The sequence below is a fragment of the Syngnathoides biaculeatus genome, chromosome 18 (genome assembly GCF_019802595.1).
Source record: "Syngnathoides biaculeatus isolate LvHL_M chromosome 18, ASM1980259v1, whole genome shotgun sequence".
In the NCBI taxonomy this organism is placed as follows: domain Eukaryota; kingdom Metazoa; phylum Chordata; class Actinopteri; order Syngnathiformes; family Syngnathidae; genus Syngnathoides; species Syngnathoides biaculeatus.
In genome coordinates, this window is record NC_084657.1 from 5859877 (window position 1) to 5883977 (window position 24101).

The 24101-nt window shown below is 41.0% G+C and overlaps 1 protein-coding gene across 4 annotated transcripts; it reads left to right on the top strand.

Annotated features, from left to right (window-relative positions):
* Positions 1 to 1892: 1892 nt before the first annotated feature.
* Positions 1893 to 24046, top strand: LOC133492175 (neuronal migration protein doublecortin-like). 4 transcript variants are annotated; one of them, XM_061804214.1, is made up of 8 exons: positions 1893 to 2019; positions 2987 to 3172; positions 6326 to 6729; positions 9618 to 9961; positions 18375 to 18477; positions 19662 to 19751; positions 21677 to 21771; positions 21879 to 24046. In XM_061804214.1, the coding sequence occupies exons 3-8, from the start codon at positions 6366 to 6368 to the stop codon at positions 21933 to 21935; spliced, it is 1053 nt and encodes a 350-aa protein (XP_061660198.1). In that variant the 5' UTR covers positions 1893 to 2019; positions 2987 to 3172; positions 6326 to 6365; the 3' UTR covers positions 21936 to 24046. The 4 variants fall into 4 exon arrangements, with proteins under 4 accessions (XP_061660198.1, XP_061660201.1, XP_061660200.1 ...); XM_061804215.1 differs by having other exon boundaries at positions 2003 to 2019; positions 3031 to 3172; XM_061804217.1 differs by lacking the exons at positions 21677 to 21771; positions 21879 to 24046 and adding an exon at positions 20270 to 20343.
* Positions 24047 to 24101: the final 55 nt, after the last annotated feature.

Consider the following 24101-nt stretch of genomic DNA (forward strand, 5'->3'; position numbering starts at 1 on the left):
TAGGATTTGTGGAGGCAAAGAGGGCACGGCAAAACGTGGAGGACCCAAGTGCAGGGAAGCCAGGCAGGAAGGAGTCCACGAGTCCCAAGAAATATTTAACATCCAACAAAGCTAAACAAAAGTCCCACAACCAAATACCAACGTAACAAAGAGAAAACCTTCAACCAAAACTTGAAACAAGACATGACACAAAGAAACTAACAATGAATCACATGAAAGCTGCCATGAACAATGGACCAACCAGAAGCAAGCCAAACCAGGAAGTCAAATGCACGCGTATTGACAAGACAACAAGAAACACCTGGACAAGACATGAGTGGCTTGGGGGAACTGATTGGGTGACACAAGGTGGAGGGTTAACGAGGAATCAAGTGAATGCAGAAGACATAGAAAACATGGAAGAATAGACAAATCAAAACTTAAACAATGACATAGTATCCACACCAGAAGCCGTGAAGCGATGACAAATGCTAAGAAATTAAGATAACGGACCGTCAGGGGTAGATGTATCCCTTGAGAATTCAGATTGCAAATGCAGATCAGTGCTTCTGAGTGTGTTTGGGCCAGCAGAGAAGCCCTTGCGGACTGCCCAACCAATCCGAGAGGTTCCAATGGTTTAACTTCCAATTCTGACTGCACGACATGTGATAAAACAACTTTTGGTGAAACAAGAAGAAAAACATGCAGATGGACCAATAAGAACAATTCATGTGTGTCCTTTGTTGCCCACAAAAAAAAATATTTCAAAATTTGTTTGTTGAGTCATATCAATTTAATTTTTATGCTTTCGCGTCAGTGATAGTAGTTTTTTGTATTTTGTACGTGTACGCAAGGCAAAGTGGATTATTGAAAACTATTGATAAAACATCCTAAAAACTGCATGTCGTGCTTCCAAAACTGATGCACATCACTGGCCCAAAGAGGTAAACGTTCAAAAATTTAGGAGACAATTTGCAATGAAGAAATCTCAGAGATTTGCACTGTGGCCCACTTTGGAGGGGCATATATTCTTTTTTGTTTACAACACACGAGTTCTTTTTCTTCACATTGATTGTTTGGATAGTTAGTTGGCTTTTGTCCTCAAATGCTGCCGGCATGTTGAGAGTATCATGTGGTCTCCCCGTAGTCCTCCATTTCACACTTCCCTCAATTTGATGAGCTTTGCATCAAAAAGATGCTTCACTCTTTAATGCAATTGTCTCACTGTGTGTTCCATGCAGCATGTAAACATACCCATTCGTCATGTCCATTCACAGCAGACCTCCTATCCTCTCTTTAAAGGCCTTAAGCGCAACAAACGTATATCACATTTCCAGCGTAGGCAGACATGAGTGAGGGGCTAAGAATGTACTTTCCACCTTTCAGCTTGCCCAGCTGTCATGGATATATTACGGCCCTCGAGCGCGTCTCCTAACGCTCCCAAAGTGATCCCAGGAGTACATTTGTGTTGCCTAATGTTCAAGCCACACAAATGCACCTGACGTTTTAAGATCCAATTAGAAATGTGGTTCTTCTCCAAGACGCAAACCTACTGGGGCACGGACTTGTTGTTCTTTATTAGATTATTGTGAAGCACTTTATATTGCTTTATGAAATACGAGGTGCTATATAGGCAAATGATTGATTGATAGCTGTAACTCAACTTATTTGTGGCGACATGTTGTTCTTCACAAACTTGAAAATTAATCACATTATAAAGCAATCTTGGTTCTTTTCATTCATTGATTCATTTTGCGTACTGCTTATCCTCAAGGGGATGCTGGGGCCTATCCAGCTGGCTCTGGGCAAGAGGCAGGCCACACCCTGGACTGATTGCCAGCCAATTGCAGGACACATGTCAACAAAAGCCTATTCACTTTCACACCTACGTGCAATCTTGAATCTTCCGTCAACCTACCGTGGATGTATTGCGGATAGGAGAGGAAACCGGAGTGCCTGGAGAAAACACCCGCATCCACGGGGAGGACTTGGAAACTTCACACAGGCGAGGGCAGGATTCGAACCCCGGTCCTCAGAACTGTGAGGCAGTCGTTCACAGTGCTGGTTTACTATGTTTCTATGTTAATACTTTGAAATACAGTATTTTGTTATGTAGTCACGCCTGACTTTGGTGCGGGCAGTGTGGGATCGATTCCCTCTCATTGATGGTGTCAACATCTGCCCTGCAACTGACTGGCGACCAGTTCAGGGTGTAGCCCGCCTTTTCCCCGAAGCTAGCGGGGTTAGGCTCTGGCTCTCCTGTGACCGTTGTGAGGATAAGTGGCTTGGATAATGAAAGGAAGTATTTTGTTTGCAGAAATAAAACCACACAACTAAAACAGTTTGTTGAGGGGCTGCAACGCATAAATGGCATTTATATTCATTCCAAAGGGAAAATTGATAAATTCACAATTAAATTGATTTACAAGCTCGGTCACGGAATGCATTAAATGACTGAGTCATGTGACCACTGTAGACGCAATTGAATTGTCTTTGGCCAATCGGGTTTCAAATTCCCCTCGTAGGGCCAACTGCATAGCCCACATTTGTTTCCACCTCTGATTGGCTGGTCAGAGCAAGCCAAGGTCGACCAGCAAAAATGTTTTATCATTTTCTGAACAAAAATAATTAATCTGTATCTTTGGTTAGTATCCCCCCCCCCCAAAAAAAAAAAAGTCACATTATGAGATTCTGAACTGCTTCCACTAATAGACGCAGCACAGTTCAGTTACATCTAGGTACACTATTTTTTTCTGATGTAGTAGTGGTGGTATTCAGGGTGGGGGGATTTAGTCTGGTAGAGGTAAATGTTCCCATTTGAGGCCCAGGTAGTAGTGAGGTCGACTGACCAAGTGTCCCTCAACTGCCTCCCGTCATATGCAACTGTCACGTATTCAGAGCACTCCGTACCATTCCTAGATGAAGTGTTCCTAACCTGTTCGTGATTTAGGTGATGTGACTGATGAGTATCGAACGATGACCCACTTTTTTTCTGGCCCCACTCCAGTACAGTATTACTGACCAAAGTGGGTGTGTCGCGGAGGGCTCTAGGACCCGGGAGCTGCTACGGCAAGGTAGGCAGGCACGGGCTGGCAGACAAAGGCGAGCTGAGCGGTAGCGCGGATCTTTTCCTGCAGCACCGACGCACGCGCGCACTCCTCCACTCCCACGCGCTCCTTTCACTGGTACACAGGTGAGTCCGTTCCTGGGTGGGATTACGCCCGCCGCAGTTTACTGCACGAAGCAGAATCTCCTCTTTTTCTTTAGTCTTTAAGACTTTAGAGGAGAATATTTGCATAATTTTCCAAGATAAGCATGTGAGATTTGCTGCTTAGAGCATTACACATTGAAAAGAAAGGTGGGGGGGGGGTGCAATGTGCCATTCTGCTTTAGCAAGTAATGCGGCGTCATTAACTGAACTTTGTGTTCTTTTGATTGTCCTCGAATTGAGGGGAATAAAGAAAAAAGTTGCTGTGTTTTGAGGCAGCGTCTCATTGTGCGTGTTAAGCCACCGGTCAGTAATTGCCCCCCCCCCCAAAAAAAAAAAAAATCAATTCATGCGTTTGCTTCCCAATGTCGTGCTGCTTTGACACAATTTTATGACTCAGCTGTATGGCGACACCCTTATAATGAATACCAATGGAACGAGAATATCCAGTATGAATGCGAAAATGAGTTTATTGTTTGCAATGAAATGCGCTTTTCGGACTTGAGTGGATGTCCCTAGCAGCATGCCGAATGATTGGTGATGTCACCCGAAAATGCAGGAACCAGCTTGTATGCAGACAATGGACTGTCCTTCCAGTGTTCTGCAGGGGAAGGGACATTTGAGCAGCAGATGGGCTTGAAACCTGCTCTTTGTGAGCTGAGCACCGCCACTGGTCACACCCCTGTCATCGTGCCCCTCATAAAACTGAGCCGACACCTTCGATTACATTTGAACATTTTTTTTTTTTTTTTGCTCATGCAGGGTTTTTGTATCTTGTACCATTTTGAGGTATTTGTATGAGTCTAACAGAAATGGATATACGTATGGGTTAACGCCATCAAAATGCCTTTTGAGATGAACAATTTAAAATCTTGAAAGTAATCTCTGAAGTGAGGAGGCTGGACAAACTCTCTCTTCCATATTTGTCTTTTACTAGCTGTCCGCCCATTTGCTTTTTGTCCTTTTAACATATTGCATCAACTTTGCTTAAATTTATGCCATTCATCCTTGCTTAAGCGTTCTTGATGGCAGCGGTGCAAACCCGAATGGTGTGCAGGTGAGGCGTGGGTGGAGGCATTCAACTGTGCTCAATCCTGAAAGAGATGGATGGTCCTCCAGTCTTGGGACTGTCCAGCTCAAAGCACAGCTAGGTGATTGTTTAATGGACAATCATTTGCATATTTCCTCAAGTGGTAGGAAGTGTTCAACCTCATTTAAATTCATGCCTCTCTTTTGGGTAGCCACTCACATAGCAGCATTTCACTGAATTAAATTTCTAAACCTCAGGAAACGAATTATTTTCCTTTCTTGAGTGCACGTTTTACACTGGGTCATGTAAACCACTGCAGATCACATGCTGTTCAGGCAGAGTAGTCATCGTAATGTCTCAGGACTCATGACTAGAAATGACAAAAACAGATATGCTAAAGTAGATTTTAATTTCATTTTTAACACTTATCCTGATTTGCCGGAAAAGAAAAAAATTACGTGGCATCTTTGTGTCAAGGGAACGATGTAAGAGTTCCACTGAGTCATACTGTATGGTGTTGTAGTTTGCTGCGTGTAAGTACTGTATTTTCATCAAGGTCAGTTCATTGCCAGGGCATTGGAACTATTGTAACTGGACTTTTCTGATTCTTGTTCAAATTTTGTAATCATGGTTTCATTCATCTTGAAATTTTTATACAGTGAAGAAAAGATGTATATGAACACCCTGCTATATTGCAAGTTCTCCCACTATGAAATCACAGAGGGGTCTGAAATTTTCATCGTAGGTGCATGTCCACTGTGAGAGAGATCTATAAAAGAAAAATCCAGAAATCACAATTTTTTATTTTTTTTTTAAATTTTTTTTTTAGCGATTTATTTGTGTGATACAGCTGCGAATAAGTATTTTAACACCTGTGTTTGGAGGAAGACGTATGAGTTCCATCCTTACTGTGAAGCACGGGGGTTGGTAGTATCATGCTTTGGGGGTGTTTTCCGCAAAATCCAGAAATCACAATTTATGAAGATATTTATTTTTTAACGATTTGTGTGATACAGCTACAAATAAGTATTTCAACACCTGAGAAAACTAATGTAATTTGGTACAGTAGACTTTGTTTGCAATTACAGAGGTCAAACGTTTCCTGTAGTTGTTCACCAGGTTTGCACACACTGCAGGAGGGATTTTGGCCCACTCCTCTACACAGATCTTCTCTAGATCAGACGGGTTTCTGGGCTGTCACTGAGAAATACGGAGTTGCAACTCCCTCTAAAGATTTTTTTTATTGGGTTTAGGTCTTGAGACTGGCTAGGCCACGCCAGAAACTTGATATGCTTCTTACGGAGCCACTCCTTGGTTTTCCTGGCTGTGTGCTTCGGGCCATTGTCATGTTGAAAGACCCAGCCTCGACCCATCTTCAATTCTCTGACTGAGGGAAAGAGGTTGTTCCCCAAAATCTAACGATAGATGTCCGTGGTCATCCTCTCCTTAATACAGTGGAGTCGTCCTGTCCCATGTGCAGAAAAACACCCCCAAAGCATGATACTACCAACCCCCGTGCTTCACAGTAGGGATGGTGTTCTTAGGATGGAAGTCAACATTAGTCTTCCTCCAAACACAGGTGTTGAAATACTTATTCGCAGCTGTATCACACAAATAAATCATTAAAAAAAATCATAGATTTTGATTTCTGGGTTTTTCTTTTTAGATGATCTCTCTCACAGTGGACATGGACATACAATGAAAATTTCAGACCCTTCCATGATTTCCAAGTGGGAGAACTTGCAATATAGCAGGGTGTTCAAATACTTATTTTCTTCACTGTAGATGAGTTGAACATATGTGCTGTGATAAGGAGCTCTCACCATGCGTTAATTGCACAACACAGGGGTACGTAACTTGGTGCCATTTTTTTTTTTTTTTTTTTTTTTTTATGCACCTGAAGAAGTTAAATGGTAAAAAAAGCTTGTTGGAAAATCTCCTCAATTAACTGCTACATAGTTGTCTTGGCATGTGTTGAGTAATGAACTTCAAACATGTAATACATAACTAGCAAATATAAATATATTTAACAAATCTATAAATTCACTTGGCAGGGTCTTAAACTATCTGGTTAGCATCATTTCATTGTGATATTGTGTTCTCTGTAGAGCTGAGCATCTGTTACAAGCATTCCAACTCCCTATCACCATGGAGCTCGACTTCGCACACTTCGACGAACGAGACAAGGCGTCGCGGACCCCTCGCGGCGGCCGCTTGAACGGACTCCCCAGCCCGACCCACAGCGCCCACTGCAGCTTCTATCGCACGCGCACCTTGCAAACGCTGTCCAATGAGAAGAAGGCCAAAAAGGTCCGCTTCTACCGTAATGGGGACCGCTACTTCAAGGGCATAGTGTACGCAGTTGCCAACGACCGATTTCGCACCTTCGACGCGCTGCTGGCCGACCTGACTCGCTCTCTTTCCGACCACATCAACCTGCCTCAGGGAGTCCGCTTCATCTTCAACATTGATGGCTCAAGTAGGATCTCTGCTCTGGATGAACTAGAGGAAGGTAATTTTTTTTCAAATTTCTTCATCTTTGAGCGACTCCTGGAGTGAAAAGATTAAGTATCTCAACATTGTGATCATCAGATAAATCTTAATGAATCAACTTTGAATTTGAAGGGTTTGTCACCCAATATGGTCTCCTTTTCTGTCCTGCTGATGTATTTAAACCTGCCACCTTTTTAGAATGATTTAGTTGAAAGAAATTCATCCACATCCACATTCATCCCTTTCTGTTCAGTGTTTACGGTATTAGTGATGAGCCTCGACGTTTCAGAACGGGATAAATGCTCTGTTAAGGGCCAGCATTAGCATTTCATTTAAGTTTTAACTGGTAAATCGCTGCATTTACAGCCACAATGGAAAGAAATCCCTCTTTACTGGGATTATATTGACTTCAAGTATTTTGCACCGCGGTCCCATGTGTTTATTTGGAAGCTGTAGAGGAGTGGTTTGTTTTATGGCGCCTGTAAAATACACATTAGCGGGCTAGCAGGAGCAGATTGAGTGTGCATATAGCCAAAAATGATTTTGAAATCTGTTTTAGGTGATAAATGAAAGCTTAGCTTGGCAAGATGATTGCCTAAATTGTTTGCCACATGGTGCCAATAAAGAGGGTAAGGGCTGCAAGTCCAGAGCTGCCAAATGTTAGAAGTTTGTATTTTCGTAACAGAAATGACTGAACGCTGATTTGTGACAGCCGTAACACCGGTTTTCCAAGTATTTATTTATTTATGCTTGGGTCCAACATTACAGTAGTCTAAGCTGTGGATGCGAATGTTCGCTTTTGCGTCCAGTCATGCAATATGACCAATCATTGCCTCCAAGGTAGCGAATAAACTATACTACTGACAAACCATGATGCTAATCAATCAGCTATCGTGTCATGAAATTGTAAAACAGAAAAATAAGTGATTGGCTGATGCAGTACACTTATTGTCTGTCTTTGTCTGTAACTGTGTTAATGCAGAGAGGAAGGAATTTTTATGGCTTGGCAGCTCTGCAGATGTATGCTTGGCCTTCCCAAAAAAAAAAAAAAAAATTCCTCACTTTAAACAAGAATTCTTTAGACAGATATTTACACAAAGCTGAGGTGAAGTGCCATCTGTAAGTCTGTGCCTATTTTTAGCTGGAAATTAGATATAGCAAAATATGTTCAGTGTTGATTCTTAAAATAATTTTAAGCTTTTATTGGTTGGGAATAATTGTTTTTGTATGGAAGTAAAGCGTTCAAAAGGAAGAATTTTTTTTTTTTTCTTTTCCTCCATGGTTGATCTTGTGTGGTATAATTAATTTCCTGGACACTGTGTAATCTTGCGTTTTGTCTTTGCTGTAATCTCCCTACATTTGGGATAATTGTTGCCTTCTGGGTTCTTTCTTTTTTTTTGGGGGGGGGGGGGAATGTCCCACTGTCACTCTTCGCCTGCTGCCTTTTGTCTCCAATTCTCTCCACATTTTCTGATAAGCTACGGGAACTGCATTATGGCTCCTTCCTGAAAACGTGGGTTCATGTGGAGGGTGTGAAGGATGTTAAAGCAGATTACAACGTTGGGTACAGCTGCACCATTCGAGAGCTATAACAAACCTTAATTGTAATGGTGCTGTAGCCAAATGTAACTCGGTAGGGTTGCAACTAATTATTTTAATTGATCTGTCAATTTATTTCTTTTAATCTGGTTCTTTTGTCTATTAAAAAAAAACATTATTTCAAATTGAGTAGAAAATGCCTAAATGATTCAGTAAATTTAAGTAGGAGTAAAAAGTCAAATCAGCAGAAATGTTGTTTCCCTCCAAAAGACCAAACATTTGCAAATGTTATTTTTGACTCTAAACAAAATCAATCTGCAAACATGGATAATTAAGTGAAACAAGGTCTTTAAAGGGGAAATCCACTGGTTTGCATTAACAATGTATCCAATAGGTCATGTAATATGTACTCTATTTTGACAATGTGATGTTAAATCCTCTCATTTAATGGTGTTTTGAGAAGATTTTTATCAACAATTACGAATTTTCAGGGGGACTGCCATTTTAGCAAGTCACATGAGCGAGGTGCGTGGATGTGGCGTGTACCGTGCCGCAACAAAGGCTCAATTACATGGGACACCATTTATGCCCAGCGCTGATTTCTCGGCTTTATCCTCATCTGATGAAGAAATAGCAGTATCGGTTGATCGGGAAGATGGAGGAAAACTTCCATACACAGCCGTGAGCCTTTGTTGCGGAACAGTACACGTCACATCTGTGCATGTAGTTCATGTGACTCGTGGAAATGGCAGCGCCCCTGAAAATTCATAATTATCGATAAATTTCTCAAAACACTATCAAATGAAAGGATTTAACATCACATTGTCAAAATACAGAGAACATATTGCATGACCTATTGGATACATTGTTGATGCAAGCCAGTGGATTTCCCCTTTAAATGATTGATCAATCAGCATAGTTATTAGTTGTTTCAGCAATTTAACTAAGTAGCCAATTTACAAAAAGCGGTTTTATACCTGTATATGGGTTACTATCTTCATAAAGGTCAATAGTTTGATAAAGCTTTTGTGTGTTGGATCCCATTTGATAAGGTTTATCTATTGTTGCAGCCATTGACTTGTATCACATTTGTGATTGTTTTAAAACGTTAACAGTTTTCTCCCTTCAACGCAAAGAAAGCAGAAGCAATTACCAGATATATTTATATATTATCAGAAGACTGAAATTAATGAAATTGTCTTCACTTTGTATATCCTAGAATAGAAATACTATATCAAGGTTTGGAACTCCCTTGGAGGATTAAAATTGAGTCCAAAGATTTTTAATCTGCTGTGTTTGAGAAGTAAGGACGCCACTGGGATTCTCCGGCATAACACTAACCTCATACGATATTTGCTGCCATTTCAGGGGAAAGCTATGTTTGCGCTTCAGAGAATATCTTCAAGAAGGTTGACTACACTAAGAACGTCAACCCCAACTGGTCGGTCAACGTGAAGGCCTCGGCGAGCCAGAAGAACATTCAGTCGTTGGCTGCCAGGGCCGCCAGCGAGCCCAGAGAGCAAAGCAAAGACTTTGTTCGACCCAAGCTGGTGACGGTGATGCGCAGCGGCGTCAAACCGCGCAAGGCCGTGCGCGTCCTGCTCAACAAGAAGACTGCGCACTCTTTTGAACAGGTGCTCACTGACATCACGGAGGCAATCAAGCTGGAAAGCGGCGTGGTCAAAAGGATCTACACGCTTGATGGCAAGCAGGTACGTCATAGCCCCGCCCATCTTTCATCTTTGTAACGTCTACCTTTTCAGAATGGGTGTGTGTAAAGAAAAGAACGGTTTTGCCAACATTGTGCAGCTCTTGGAGATGTCACGGGGTATATAGTCTACAAGATAGAATATACAGTACATTATTGAATTGAACGTGGGTCTTTGTTTGCACCCCAGCCGTTTTGCATAAGTCTGCACTTCGCCATTGTTTTTGTAGGATTCTGCTAAGGATGTGCCAGTGCTGATATTGTATGCCGGAAGTCATGAAAATGCTCTGATACGACGCCTGAAACCTTTACTAGCCTGTCACATAGTATCCTACTGTCGTCCATGAGTGTGTGGTGTGCAGTTTTGGCAGATGGTAAACTGTTCTTTAAAGAAAAGAATAAATGTGCTTGCTTCAAGCTGTTTTGACCTTCCCAGTTTAGTGAAAAGAACACAGCATGAACGGAGTTCTGTATATATCAGCAAATTCTTAGCTTTGTCTTGCAAAAGTCAGCTAGCGCCATCTTAATGTTAGCACAATGCAAAACATAATTGGTGTGTTAACAAAGAGCATCAATGTCTCCTTTTAAATAACAATAATAAACCTTTTAAATAACAAATATTGGGACACAAACCTCGCAGCTGAATTCTATTCCTGTAGCTTTGCCTCAACGTTCTTGAGTTTTTCATCGAATATGCACGTCATTTGCAAGTGTGCAGCGCACTACTTGCTTTGAGGTTAAGGTGCTTAACATAACTTTGTACACTTGCACCTCCCAGGTAAGTGGGACAGTGTTATTCTGTGCATGTGTAAAAGCACTATCAACTTAAGTTTGTTTATAAAGAAAAAAAAAAGAGGATTTTTTTTTTTTTTTTTTTTTAACTTGACTAATCTTGGCTATTATTGTTGACCTGGAGAGCTCTATACTCTTGGTGTAAACACTGGCTTACAATATACGGACTTACTGTAATACCCTCGCAGCACTTTCCATGTACACTATTTATTGCTGGGAGAGCATAAATGCAATGAGCACACTCATGCTGAAGCTGGTATCGGGGACAGCTCAAACTGTCTATTTTCAAACGCTTTAATATGAAACTGAATTGTGACTGACCTAATTACAGAATATTAGCCCTTCAATAAATTGTCCCATAAATGCACACAGTACAGGGCTTGGGCCTTTGTAGAACACAGTGTGTGAAAAATAGAACTTCCCAAGCCTTTAGAGCATCTCAGAAGCACCGATGGCCTACAAAAAAACAAACAAAAAACCCACAAAAGGGCATTCATGACCTGAACCACAAGGCAGGTGCACGAGGGCCTGAAAGCAATCGAAGACAATGCAGATACTTGTGTACTTTGCTCAGTTGTTCTCAGACTTGCCGGCTCATCTGTAATAATGCTTTGTACTCAATGTTAGATGGCCACTTGGATGGTGAAGACCAATAAAACCACTTATGATGTATGTTTGCATCTCTTTTATAAGGACTTGCTACCTTTTGATCTTAATGGGAAGTTATGCGGAGTCAACTGAACCTCAAAGCTTGTCCCCAGATTTGTATTGTACTTGTGAGCCTGACACAAGAGTACAACCTTAAAGATTCCACTGTATGCAGTACTTTGTGGGAAACTTTTCATCACATATTTATGATTATATTTGAGACCTGGAGATCAGGTCCATTTAAGTGCATTGACTGCCTTATACGTCAAATCTGCCTCAACGGGGAAGGCTGGCAGTGAATGAGTTTGCATACTTTTAAGTTGTAAAACTTAACATCCATCTCATTGCAGATGGATCTCACTCAGCTCAAGTTATTAATTACAAGTGGAAAAGTGTAACTGCTTTAACAGTAACTATAAAATTAAAAACAGCTATTTGTAACGTTGGATATATTCCTTTTTGAAGTTCTTTTCAGAAGTCATGTTGAAGCCGTGCCTTGTTTTGCAATCTGTCACAAAGGAGTCAGTAAAAAAAGGCACATATGCTAACTGGTCTTCAGTCTAATTATGCGGTGAGCTGTTTTGTGTGTGACTTTAGGGCCTTTTTTTTTTTTTTTTTTTTTTTTGCCAATTCCTATTGTACAATCTCGAAAACTCGTAGCATTTACTCTCAAATTAGCAGAGGAAGAAGTGTGGCTATGATGTAGTTTCTTTGGAGAGACATCCTCATTCAGTACTATTTGTACTCTGACTGCTGGACCGGGTGTCGGGTCAAGAACAGATTCCCCAGTTGTAGCTCCCCCATTTTCTTTCATAGAAGACCTTGCTGCAGAGCAGATCCTGTCTTATGATAGACTGAGGAATTTGATCTGAATGCATTCTCCCTAGAGTGCCTTCAGTTTACCCCAAGGTGTTGCAGACCTGATGCGCCAAATGTTTGGATACAGCGGTCATTGTTGCTGCTGCTTTGCACATTTATTTGGTATCATAGGTTCATTAAAAAATCTTTCATCAGCAGATGTCATGTATCCCAACTGGAAAATATTGGAGAGTCATAACTGCGTTATTTTTTTTTTGTCCATTTTAATATTTTCGTGGTCGTCTTTATAATAGATTCCTTCGAGATGATCTGCTAGTAGTGTTATTGATGCAGTGCCTGCCCCTCCCTGACTTTGCGCCGCTCCTCCTCCTCCTACCATTGCATAGCGATAGCTGCTAGGTCTGGTTGCTAGGAAACCACATCCCAGGCACAAAGGGAGCCCAGCTGGTGTGGACCGGTCTGCAGGATACCACATCCTGCATTGTAGTGGGTGTGAAAGTTTACAATGAATGCAGGTTTAGGCTTTAAAAATAGATTTTTGCATTTCATCAGGAGTTTTTTTGTTTTTTTTTTAAAGATGCAGTTTTTTTTCTCCCCCAATCCCATAATTTTTTTTTTTTCAAAATATTTTTCTAAATGAAGTGCAGACATTAAAGGCAGCCTTCCGTCCTCACTTTGAGAGAATTTGCGCTCATTTTTCCCCTCACACTGCTGCTTTTCATATGAGTCCTGAAGGGTGGGGCTGACACATTCAGCAGTAATTTTCCGTCCTCGGAGCCAATTGCAAGGTTTCTTTTTTTGCTGATGGGGTTGATTAATTATTCTCATTGCTTTAAAAATGTCTTTTTGCTTTGCTTTTAACAAATGCAACATTAATTCAGTCTATCAATTCTCCAGCAGAACTTTTGTATTAAATATTTAGTGTCTGATTTGGACTTAAGGTTTCGTATAATGCCAGATGCTGTTGTGGAAAGGCTTTTAAGATGCACAGTGCAACATTGAGTGGCCCTCTGTGTGTCCCTGCCTTAGTCTTTGATTGAAAATTTTTTTTTTTTTTTTCATTTGAGCCACAAAAGCTCAACAATGGAAGGGTGAGGATGCTTGACAAAAGGCAGAATGTTGAGCGAAACAGATTCTCATTTCCTTAAGTTTATTATAGGAAATGATTTGCGGCGTGGGTGATGTATGCAGACATGCTCGTTGCGTCTTAAAGACGAAATACATGTGCTCAGAGGGAAGAATTGTCTGGTTTTGCAGTCTGCTCGCTCTTGGCCACACTGCACAAGCTGTTGTCATGGTGATAAGCTCTGCTGTGATGGATTCGGTCTTTGACAAGGGCTGAGATATGCTGAGTGTGCCTTTTTGTATTTTACATTGGGTCTTACCTATGTCCCTTGGCTCTTTTTAGGTAGTCACAAATGGACCTACAACCCTTCATTTACACACTTACATTTCTATATGGGCGTGGTCCCCATATATGCTTACAACAGTCTTTGCAGCTTCAACTCGTGAACGACCCCTAGGGGGAAGAGGGAATTGTTTTCATGGTGCTCTGGCCAACATCAGTCAGACAAATAGGAAGATGGCTTCCTCCTTGATGGGCAAGCCAAGACAAGACAAGACAAGACATGGCAGGGTAGGGGAGGGGGAAAACGGATCAGACACCAGCTGGCCCCCATGATTGTGCAGATGCATCTCTCCTGGAATCGCTCATTTGTGCTTCAAATGAGCGCTGATGGAAAAGTGCTGGTGCACCAAGGTTACACACGGGTCAAAGCCAATAAGTCAACCCTGGTAATTAAGTGGTGAAATTATGGAGATTTGTAACTCGGGATGTAGATGCTCTAGCCATTTTTTTTTTTTTTGGGGGGGGGGGGTGAATGGATCACAGGAAGATTTTCATTGAACTAGTTTCTCCAAAATAGCTTCCTCGTTCCCAAAGGGTGTGGAATTGCTACCATTCAATTCATCGTGTGGGCGTTGCACGATTTGCTTTTGATTAGTGGAGTCACAGGATGACATTGAGCGAGTACCAACATACATCCTGAACATTTAGATGCAAGAAAACCCAGTTTCTCTCTTAAATTCACTTTACAACTAGAGTCCCTGATCCGTGTGAATAATTCAGTTAGTTTTTGGGAAGGTCATGTGTTTTTGACAGCTGGTCAAGCAGAGATTAGGGGATGGGCTCGGTGGCATGGAGAGTGGCTGGAGTTTGGGGGAGGTCGTTTAAGGGGGGTCTGAAAGGAGCCATTTAAGACTTCTTCTATGTGTGCACACATTCTTCCAAGTACACTCAAATAAGTACAATATTGTATACTTGGCTTAAACTTAGATCTGCTGACAGTGTTCTTTTGCCACCTTGCCACACTCTCTTGTCTGATGGATGTGCACTACATTGAACCTCCCCCCACACATTGAAAGCAGATACTTTCCAAGATGGCTTGCTATTTTATTTTACAAAGCAGCTCTTAACAGTTTGAGAGCAAGAGAACAAAAAAAATCTATCAATAGACGGCTAGACCAATGCATATTTGATATATACTATTCATACTGTATGTTTTTGTTTGTGAGGACTTGTAAAAAGCAACTAAAAATCTGAAACTTATCTTGATGGCAAAATGATTAGCCCAAACCCTTTCCTCAGATGCACCATTGTGCTTAAAGTATGCAGGTTATTTTAATTTTAGTACTTGTGGACACTCATTACGGACTTCCTCGTGGCGTTACTTTCAAGTTCAGTTTTGACAGCTTCAGGAGGGAGAAAATGGAAGAAAATCTGAAGTTGAGACAAGTTTATAATGGCTCACAAAATTATTCCCATTCAAGAAGTACAAAGAAATTGTTTGATCACAAATCCATAATTGTATGCCATTTAATAAATAAATAAATCCTCAAGCAATTAGTTATCGTTTTGACAGGGTCGCATGGTGTCTCAAATGGATGTGGTATAGATGGGTCAGTATCCATAAGAGAACGTGACCCTAGCAAGCAGTCTGAGGTCTGCAAAGGGGACATCACCGTCTTTATTTTGTGCACATATTCCTGCTGAGGGTTTAAGGTGGCAATCTTCAGGATAACCACGTTATCCCTTTAATCAGCTCTGTTCTTAAAGCTATTAAAATAGTCGAGCACCCCCCCCCCCCAGGCCCGCTTCAACCCATTTTTCCTCCTCTTGGGGGGGAAATGAATGTGCTTCCTAGTACTTCAATCTTTTCTTGGAACGCTGCAATTCAACCCAACAAAAGTAACAAATCCAATCCCTTTGCCAATTGTGACTGTAAAAACGCCAAACACATTCTGAAAATTGCCCTACTTAATATTTAATCCATAGACTCAAAGCCCCATCTCTGTGCAGCAATGTGGATCATTTGGTCTTTCATGGAGTTGGCAGGGGGCAATATGTAGTCTATGGGCCATTGAGTGGGGGCGTACAGCTGCTGAATGCCATGCCAAAAAGTCACCAGCACACTTGTACAGTTGTTGGACAGAACAGCTGCTGGGGTGGGACCGTCCCAAATTATCTGTAGCTCATAGATGAGTCTCATCGAATATGCTCTGTGTCTCCTCCATTCCCAAAATGTGAGATTACAGTACAAGCTATTATTACAATTTCAGAAGATATATTTTTTTGTAGCTTTTACTTCATATGTTAGTCCCGTGGGGTTTTAAATGACAATATTGGATCCTTATAAACCAGGCAAAACACACTTTTCTCCTGTTTTTTCTATGCATTTTTTTCTGTGTAGCAAACTGTATAGATCTGTATCAATTGTGACATTGTAACGGATTCCTATTCCTGATTTTACTGTGACATTTCTGCAAGACAGTTTATGGGTCTCAATCATAACCAGTGGAAATCAACCCAGCTAGGGTAAACGTTTTAGATTATTCCTTTACAGTGAATACCTGCTTTTCACAAATTGATGGGGAAAGACCCTGACTGCAAATGGCAAATATTTGCCCCCACAATGTTTTGGTAAAATTTTGGTAAAGCATTGATTTATGTAGTTTGACTCTGAACAAGGTGTTGTCAAGGACAGTGTATCAAAGGCAGAGTTAATAAAATAAAAGTAAAACTGAGTTAAATCGAATACCAGAGTATTTTTATTGGTTTGCTTGAGCATGAAAGCAGTGAAAGATTTTCAGCAAATAATGGGCATAGGTTTAAAAAAAAAATGCAACAATCTAGTGCACTTGATGAGGTACCACTTCCTTTCCTCCAATGCAGAATGCGTGGTAAGAATGGAATATGAACAAGTTGATCTGTGGACTCAAAAGTCATGCAATGAAAGTTAAATAATTAAACCTTATAGCCAAGGTGTAACTTTATACAACCCCCCCCCCCTACTGTGGCTGAAACTGTTTACAAGAGTAAAGCACAAAGACTTAAGATTCCTAAAGCAATTTTTTTTTTTTTTTAATTTAAAGAACACCATTTGTTTTGCTATACATGACAGAATAGCGTAATTCTCAAATAATTCAACTGGTGAGTCCTTATTAAAGTGGGACTGTCATCCCTTTAAACATCCTAAAATAGATATTGTAATGAAAACTACATAAGTGTTCACTTCAATGTCTATACGAAAAAATAAATGAGTGGATCGTGCGTCATCCATGCGCAATTGAGTGTCCCTTGACATCCAAGTGGTTGCCATATTAGTCGTGTCCTCTGTCCTTGACATCGCAGTCACTTCTGCAGTTGAAAATGCCTGCTACTATGGAAGCCAAACAACAGAGCTATTCGGATTTTTCCGACGCCCTTCTGACACCGAAGCACTTTTCGAAAAGGACAACACCACACAACAGAGTGAAGTTACCGGGGCAATATTACGCTATTGTTTCAAGCCATATTCAGATGATATGCGATCATGGCCAAACCGCATACCCGTCCGATCCACTTCTGCGGCCGAGATGAGCCACCGCGGCTTATCGCAGCTGGCCGGTGTGGCTTATGACAGAGCCGAGCGGTGCTGGTTTAGGGCGGTGTTCACAGACTCCACAGTACGCGATGAGCAACACAGTCGAACCGGGGCGCTTTATGCGCGCATGTGACCAACGCATTCTCTGCTGGGTTCCTGTCGCAAGGCCCGACGCGCAGTCTTTGCAGAAGCTGTGACCGCCGAACGTGGCGCCTCAGCCAGTGTGGCTGATTTTCGGCGCCGTGGTGGCATAGAATGGAGCTGAGGCGTGCTGCTTTTAGAGGGTTGTTCACAGCCACTGCAGTACGCGATGGACACTATCAAGACGAGGCTGAGTGAGACATTGTTGGCTGGGCGTCGCGCACATCGATACATTTCATACGGGGATCTTTTGTTACGTTATGAAAGACCAATTACGTGGTCCGCCCTAAACTTTTTTTTTTTTTTTTTTTAAGTAGCTGTATACACACCTACCTGTTATTTGGAACCCACGAAGCTCTCGTCCTCTGCACCTGTGCAATCCATTTTTCACAACGAACGGTGTCTCTTTCAAACTTATGAAGGGTAATTCCATTCTCCCGAGTGTTCAAGTAATGTCCAGCAATGGAATGAGCCGGCATTTTGGCTAACGCGAAGTAACGACGAGCTACTTTCCCGGAGGTAAAACTCGTGGAAATTCGTCCACTAGGGGGCGCCGCTGTCCTTTAAGTCACTTCCTGCTTCTTCTCAAACAAATCCCTCGAGGATTTTCATGCCAGGAGTTACAAAAAGCTGTATACGTCAAAATCATGTTTTGTGGGGGGAACACATCGGACCATATTGGCTGTGGGTTTTTCATTAATAATATTCCAAAAATCATCCATTTCATGACAGTCCCACTTTAAACAAATGCATGTATCTAAAGAACACTGGAGAAAGTGTACAAACAAATGTTAAGTTCTAGCACAATATACTGTTCTAATCAACTATATACAATTTTAGAATATTGAATGTGAATGTATTGAGGTAGTATAAATTAGTTCATATAGAAATTTTAAATGTTTTGGTCTATTTTGTGCAGTCTTGCAAATATATCCAGGAAAAATACCCTTTCAACAAATGAATCCCCCCCCCCCAAAAAAACAAACAAACTATGAATAGTCATGAATATATATGGAGGATTGCGAGTGTGCTTTAACTTGAATTTTCTGCTGTTTTGTCTTGTGTTCTTCCTCCACTCTTCTTTTGACCTCTTAGGTTACTTGCCTTCAAGATTTCTTCGGGGACGATGATGTCTTCATTGCATGTGGACCTGAGAAATTCCGCTATGCACAGGACGACTTCTCACTGGATGAGAACGGTAAACCTATTTTGCATATGAGGGAAATGATCCCATACTGAGCGGTTTCTATTACTATTATGTCAGTCAAGTTTGGCTAAATACTGTAGGCTTAATATTGCTCGTGGAGAAGAAAAGAGTCACGGGAGGGGGGACGGCGGTGGAGACAAAGCGAGTCTGTTATCTGCAGGCAGCAGCGGGAATAAGAAAAGGTAGAAAAAGAACAGTTAATCTGCCCGGTGACAGGTTTAGGCCAGCTGATGTGCCGCTTCAGATACTGCAGAGAAATGTTAAAGCCTCTTAGTTAGGCTCTGTACTACCATCAAGCCTTTGTTCTTTCTTCCTTGGCTGTTTTTAAACCACTCCTCTGCAATATTAACACAATCTAATGCGAAGCAATGCATTGCGAATCCTGCTGTTACACAGATAATGCTGAGTTTTGAAGGTGCGCCCGGCACCTCGTTGTCTACCACCTCTCAGGATGATGCAGTGCGCTTCTATGCGCTGTGAACAATATGCCACATTAAGTTTTTGAAAGTTAAGATGAGGACAGACAGACATGCTGGGACCCCTGGTGACTGATAATATGTCATTACCATTTTGGGAGGAAGTCCTTTTTCAACATGACTGCACACCACAATGTTAAAGGCACCATTTTGTCATGTTTTATTCCATTTCCTTGTTACTGTGAGTTGTGTTTTAAGAAAAGCAATTAATGATCAGCGCTGGTTCAGCTTCTTTGGTATTTGGCCCCCACCAAGAGGTTTACCAGGCAACCATAAGTGAAGTCTGTGCTCAGTGGCCTTGGGCAATATCGAACTCAGTTTTCTATTTAATTAAAAATACACAAGAAGCTGTGTTTTAATTTTTGGAGCATGCTGCCAAGGTCATTTTGTGCTCTTAGTTCATATGGTGTTAAAAAAAAAAAAAAAAAAAAAAAAAAATTGCTTTCTTCGCCCAAAGCCTTTAAGTATTTGAGGTTTGACGATACAAGATATAAAGATTAAATTGAAATGTCAGCCAGTGTAAATCCATACTTGATCACCCCGGCAACATATTTGTTGGACTTAAATAAACATTTTCCATCTGCCATTCAGATAAAATGATTGTCTGTGAGAGTCCGTGCTCATTTTGCACGTTTGCCTTGAGACAAAGTTTATTTAAAACAAAGTTTATTTTAAACAAAGTCTTGTTTCCCATTGCAGAGTGCAGAGTGATGAAGAATCAGAAAGCTCATCGTAGTTTAATCAAGAGTCCTGGATCCGCCAAACGCTGCAAGTCCCCTGCTGAATCGAGTAAGCTCTTTTCTTCTGCAAAATGTAAAGATGAACATCACATTTCAGAATGGTGTCTTTTTTTTTTTTTTTTTTTTTTTTTGGGGAATGCTAGGAAATTGTTGCCTTACTGGTTTGGTAAACCAGGGGTTGTGGGTTCGTATCCCGCTGGCGCCTCCACTCCCTGAGAAGGGTTGCGTCAGGAAGGGCATCCGGCGTAAAAATTGTGCCAAACATGTATGTGCGTTCATCTGAGATGACGCGCTGTGGCGACCACGAAAAGGGACAAGCCGAAAGAAACATTTATACTGCAGTGAGAGGTCAAAATCTCCACAACCTAAAGTTCTCATGCACTAGTTTTTGAGCTTTTGAGAGGAAGGGGATGATGAAAACGAGTGTAAATTACATTTCGTAATCAAGAGAGAAACTGTTTGACTGTTTAACATTTCATGATATCCAAGAGGCATTAAAAGAATTCTTGGGGCGCTATTGGGATGTCTGCGTTTCTTTCCAACAGTTTTCAATTTTTTTTTTTTAAGTTTGTTTGCAAGCCATCCTGCCCTCACGTCGACCATTTTGTTGCGAGACTGAGCCATAGAATATATGACAAGTAAAATGCCCTGCAGTGCGGATGAGGAGGCGACACAATAACAGCAACTGGGGGCGGAGGTGCAACCCTTCAGTCCTGTCTTGATTGGTTTATCGACGAGTATTGATTGAGGATGCCGTGCAGATGGTTGCACACATTAGCTGGTTTGATTGCATTTGCACACACAGATGGATGTTTGACCGCAGTAAAAAAAAAAAAAATCATAAATATTTGGGTTAAGTGTTTGAGAAACACTGCTTCAAATATCTTATGCTGGATTCCGTGTTCAATGGAATTTTATTAGATTGTTCAAAGAAGGCCAAACCTAGATGTGGTTTGTAATTCATGGAGGATTTTTTTTTTTTTTTTTTTTTTTTGTACTTGCGCGATAATGGGGTTGTGGTTTTTGGGTGGCCTTCTTAATGACACATTTAGTCTGACAGTGGTTTACACAAAGCTTGCATGCAGTATAACAATGAATCTTTGTCAAAGTTGTTTTAAAACACTCAGTGCCCACCTGGCTGGCAGTCTGCTTGAGCCTCTCTTCCTGAAAAAACACTTTAAAACACTCTTGTGCTACTCTGGGATATAAACACTAAAGCCCCAAAGCATAGACTTGAACATTGTTGCACAATGAGAGCCAAACAACTTTAATCTTTTGCAAACTTTCTGAGGGATGGAAATTGTACTGGTTGTGGTATTGGATGAAAACTAATGATCCATGGTGGGATCTATTTTATAAACTAGCCCTAATTTTTTATGCAACTGTCTGGAGGAAGTGCAGCAGCGCTCGCTCACAAAAGTTACTTTAGTTCACATTTGATGGCTGCAAGGCACTCAAGAGACCTTATGATTTGTACACAAACAAGTGTTCCCTGTCGCAGGAGGGGAGGGGGGAGGAATCCACTTGGGACCTGACGACAAAGAGTTTTGATTTGGGTTGGGGGTGGGTGATAAACCTGAAACTGATCAAAATTTGACATGGCAGGTTTCTTCCCAACAGCAATTGGTCTCCTTTAACTCTGTATGCTGCTTATTGTCAAAGTTGGAGTAGTTGAGCTCCCCCCACCCCGATAAAAAGTTTAGAATTGCCTATAATTGCCACAAAATGGTGGCAAAGCGCAACGTGGTCTTCAACTCATTGCATCATATTTCCTTGGCCGCAAGATGGCACCAAAGCAGTACTTTTACTGTATATTGGTGCTTCAGCCTGAGCACAAGAATTGAATGTTTTTTCTGGGGGGGCGGGGTCGAGAGAGACAAAGACTGCGTATCCATATTTTATTTCCATCCATATTTGTAGTCCTTCCTTTCTCATCAATGCAGCTGTCTTTCCTGCTTCCTTTTGTCCTCTCAGTTAACGGGACAGGCTCCAGCAGCCAGATTTCCACCCCCGTCTCCAAGCACTCCCCCACTTCCACTCCAACTAGTCCTTCACTCAACAAACAGAAGGTAGCAACACCTGCTCATGTTTTTATTTATTTATTTTTTTTATTCCCCCCCCCCCTTTCTGATCCTGCAATGAGTTTTTGGTCATTGAGCATGTTTCATGTTTGCAGGACCTCTACCTGCCTTTATCTCTGGATGATGATGATTCTGTTGGGGAGTCCATGTAGACTCTGAAGCCTTCTTTTTTTTTTTTTTTTTTGGCTTTTTGGGGGGTTCTCCACCGCCACTGAGCGCCACCTTGTGGTCTGGGAGAGCCACTGAAGCGTCTACTGGAATGCCCTTTGCTGCTTGAACTTTGTTTTTTTTTTTTTTTTTTTTTTTTTTTTTTTTAAATCAATTTTCACCACCCAAATACTCATGTCACTGTTGCACAAATGTATTTCCACAGTTCAGTAACAAGCCAATTTTTCACATCTGCTTTTAGCCACAATTTACACTCCAACCACAAAATTCCAAGCAGCAAAATGGGTGGCTTTCGGAGTCAAATCTGACTTTTGTACAACTCCTTTTTTTAGGGTGCAAAAGCTAATTTTTTTTTTTTTTTCTTCCTTGAGGAAAGTCCAGCATTTTAAACATGCTGTAAATACTGTGTATAGTTCTCATAATCTTCTGTTTTTTTTCGCTCATCTGTTGCTGTGCCTCCATTAAGTCATCTTAACATTTATTCAACTTCTTCAGGCTGTAGTCAAAGTAAAAGAAATCCTGGGCCGGCAATGTATGGAAAGATCTCTTGAAAAGGAAGCTAATCCTGATCATTAATTGCAATAACACATTCTGAAGGAGATCCTTGTTTAAAAAAAAAAAAAAAAAAAAAAACTGGTTCCATCCATACAGTAGCAGCCTAAACAGAGTTACATCTTATACCGTCTGTACATATTGCAGTGCATGCTACTGGTGAGTTATTTTAAAGCTTTAGGTGCATAAAAGCTGATTTGAAGGACCTAACGGTGCATAAGATTGACCAAAGTTCAACTTGTTAAATTAGGCCAATCTGTATACAGCAGTGTTTTATTAAACAGTTTAGCAATTTACACATGAATGCAGAAGTCACAAAGCCAAAGTTGCAGGATTTATTTAGGGGACTTTATTAGTTAGTAGAAAATATTCTGGAGGAATACCTGATGTAAGCATGTTCCTCCCAAGGCCTGACAAAATACATGTGGCATTTTAACATTTTATAAAATCCATTTATATGAAGTGTAAGTGTCTAGGATTTTTCTCTACATTCAACTTGTGGGGCACGAGTACCTTTAAAGGCTCCTTGTCCAGCCCCCCCTTTTTTTCTTTTTTTAAATCTATTAAAATGTTTGTAAAATGTAAGATTTTTCTCAGGTTTTGCAGGCAATCAAAACGGAGACTTTTTTTTTTTTTTTAATCAATTTAAATTGGAGGACGCTGAAGCACAACCAGCTGCAGGCACTATGAATGTCTGCGTGGCACCATTACAATGCAAGACCACTAGTTACCCCGCTAAACTAGGCAAACAAAGTGCTCCTTGTGTAGCATCTTTTTCCCAATTTTAACAGCTATGCACTTGGATTTTTAGGATTAGTAATGACGTGTATGACATCACAAAAGTCACGGAACCATTTTGAAAGTGTTGGATTTATTTCGTACCCCGCTAGTTGACAGAAAATTTCTGTGCACTGTTTTTTTTTTTTTTTTTTTCCCCCTCAAGAAAATTGGAAAAAGACAGTATTTCTACTTGTGTGCTGAATTTCCCCACTAGTGAAGACGGGCTGTACTAGTATATTGCCAATTCCGTATATCGCTCAATGTGTCGACACTGTCATTGCAGTTCTCCAACCGAGAGCGCTGTCAAACATGTCATTGTACATCGCTCTTCCTCGCAAAACCTTGATCCCCACATATTTGGATGTTTCTTTAGCATAGAAAACAGTCTACCTGGTGTAACCTGGTCACTGCAATGATAGATGGCCAGTGTGGTTTCATAATCTCCTACGTTGGTGCCTTGTTTTTGAGCTAAACAAGAACTGAGTAATATTACTTGCTCTTTTTTTTTTTTTTTTTTTTTAAAACCACTTTCAAATGAGGCCTCCCAACAAAGCTCATTTTGTAGACTTAGACACTTTATCATGGTGTAAATACCCTTTACTGTTACTCTTTTATATTCCACCTATGCCTTTTCACATAATTTTTCTTTCTTTGGCGGTTAGTATTTATTCTGTGGATTTTTGCGATGTCAAACGGTGGCTTGTTTCAGTGCTCCATTCAATGTAACTGGTATCATTTTGCAATTAAAAACTTGTACAAGTTCTTTCCACTTTTTTTTTTTTTTTTCCCATTATTACATAGGGAGTGATGGGGAGTGA

Excerpts from the sequence above, each read along its gene's own strand:
- LOC133492175 (XM_061804214.1), top strand. The coding sequence starts at position 6,366 with ATGGAGCTCGACTTCGCACACTTCGACGAACGAGACAAGGCGTCGCGG. Across the intron at positions 9,962-18,374 it reads ACACGCTTGATGGCAAGCAG|GTTACTTGCCTTCAAGATTT; the intron begins GTACGTCATAGC and ends TTGACCTCTTAG. Across the intron at positions 21,772-21,878 it reads CTTCACTCAACAAACAGAAG|GACCTCTACCTGCCTTTATC; the intron begins GTAGCAACACCT and ends TCATGTTTGCAG.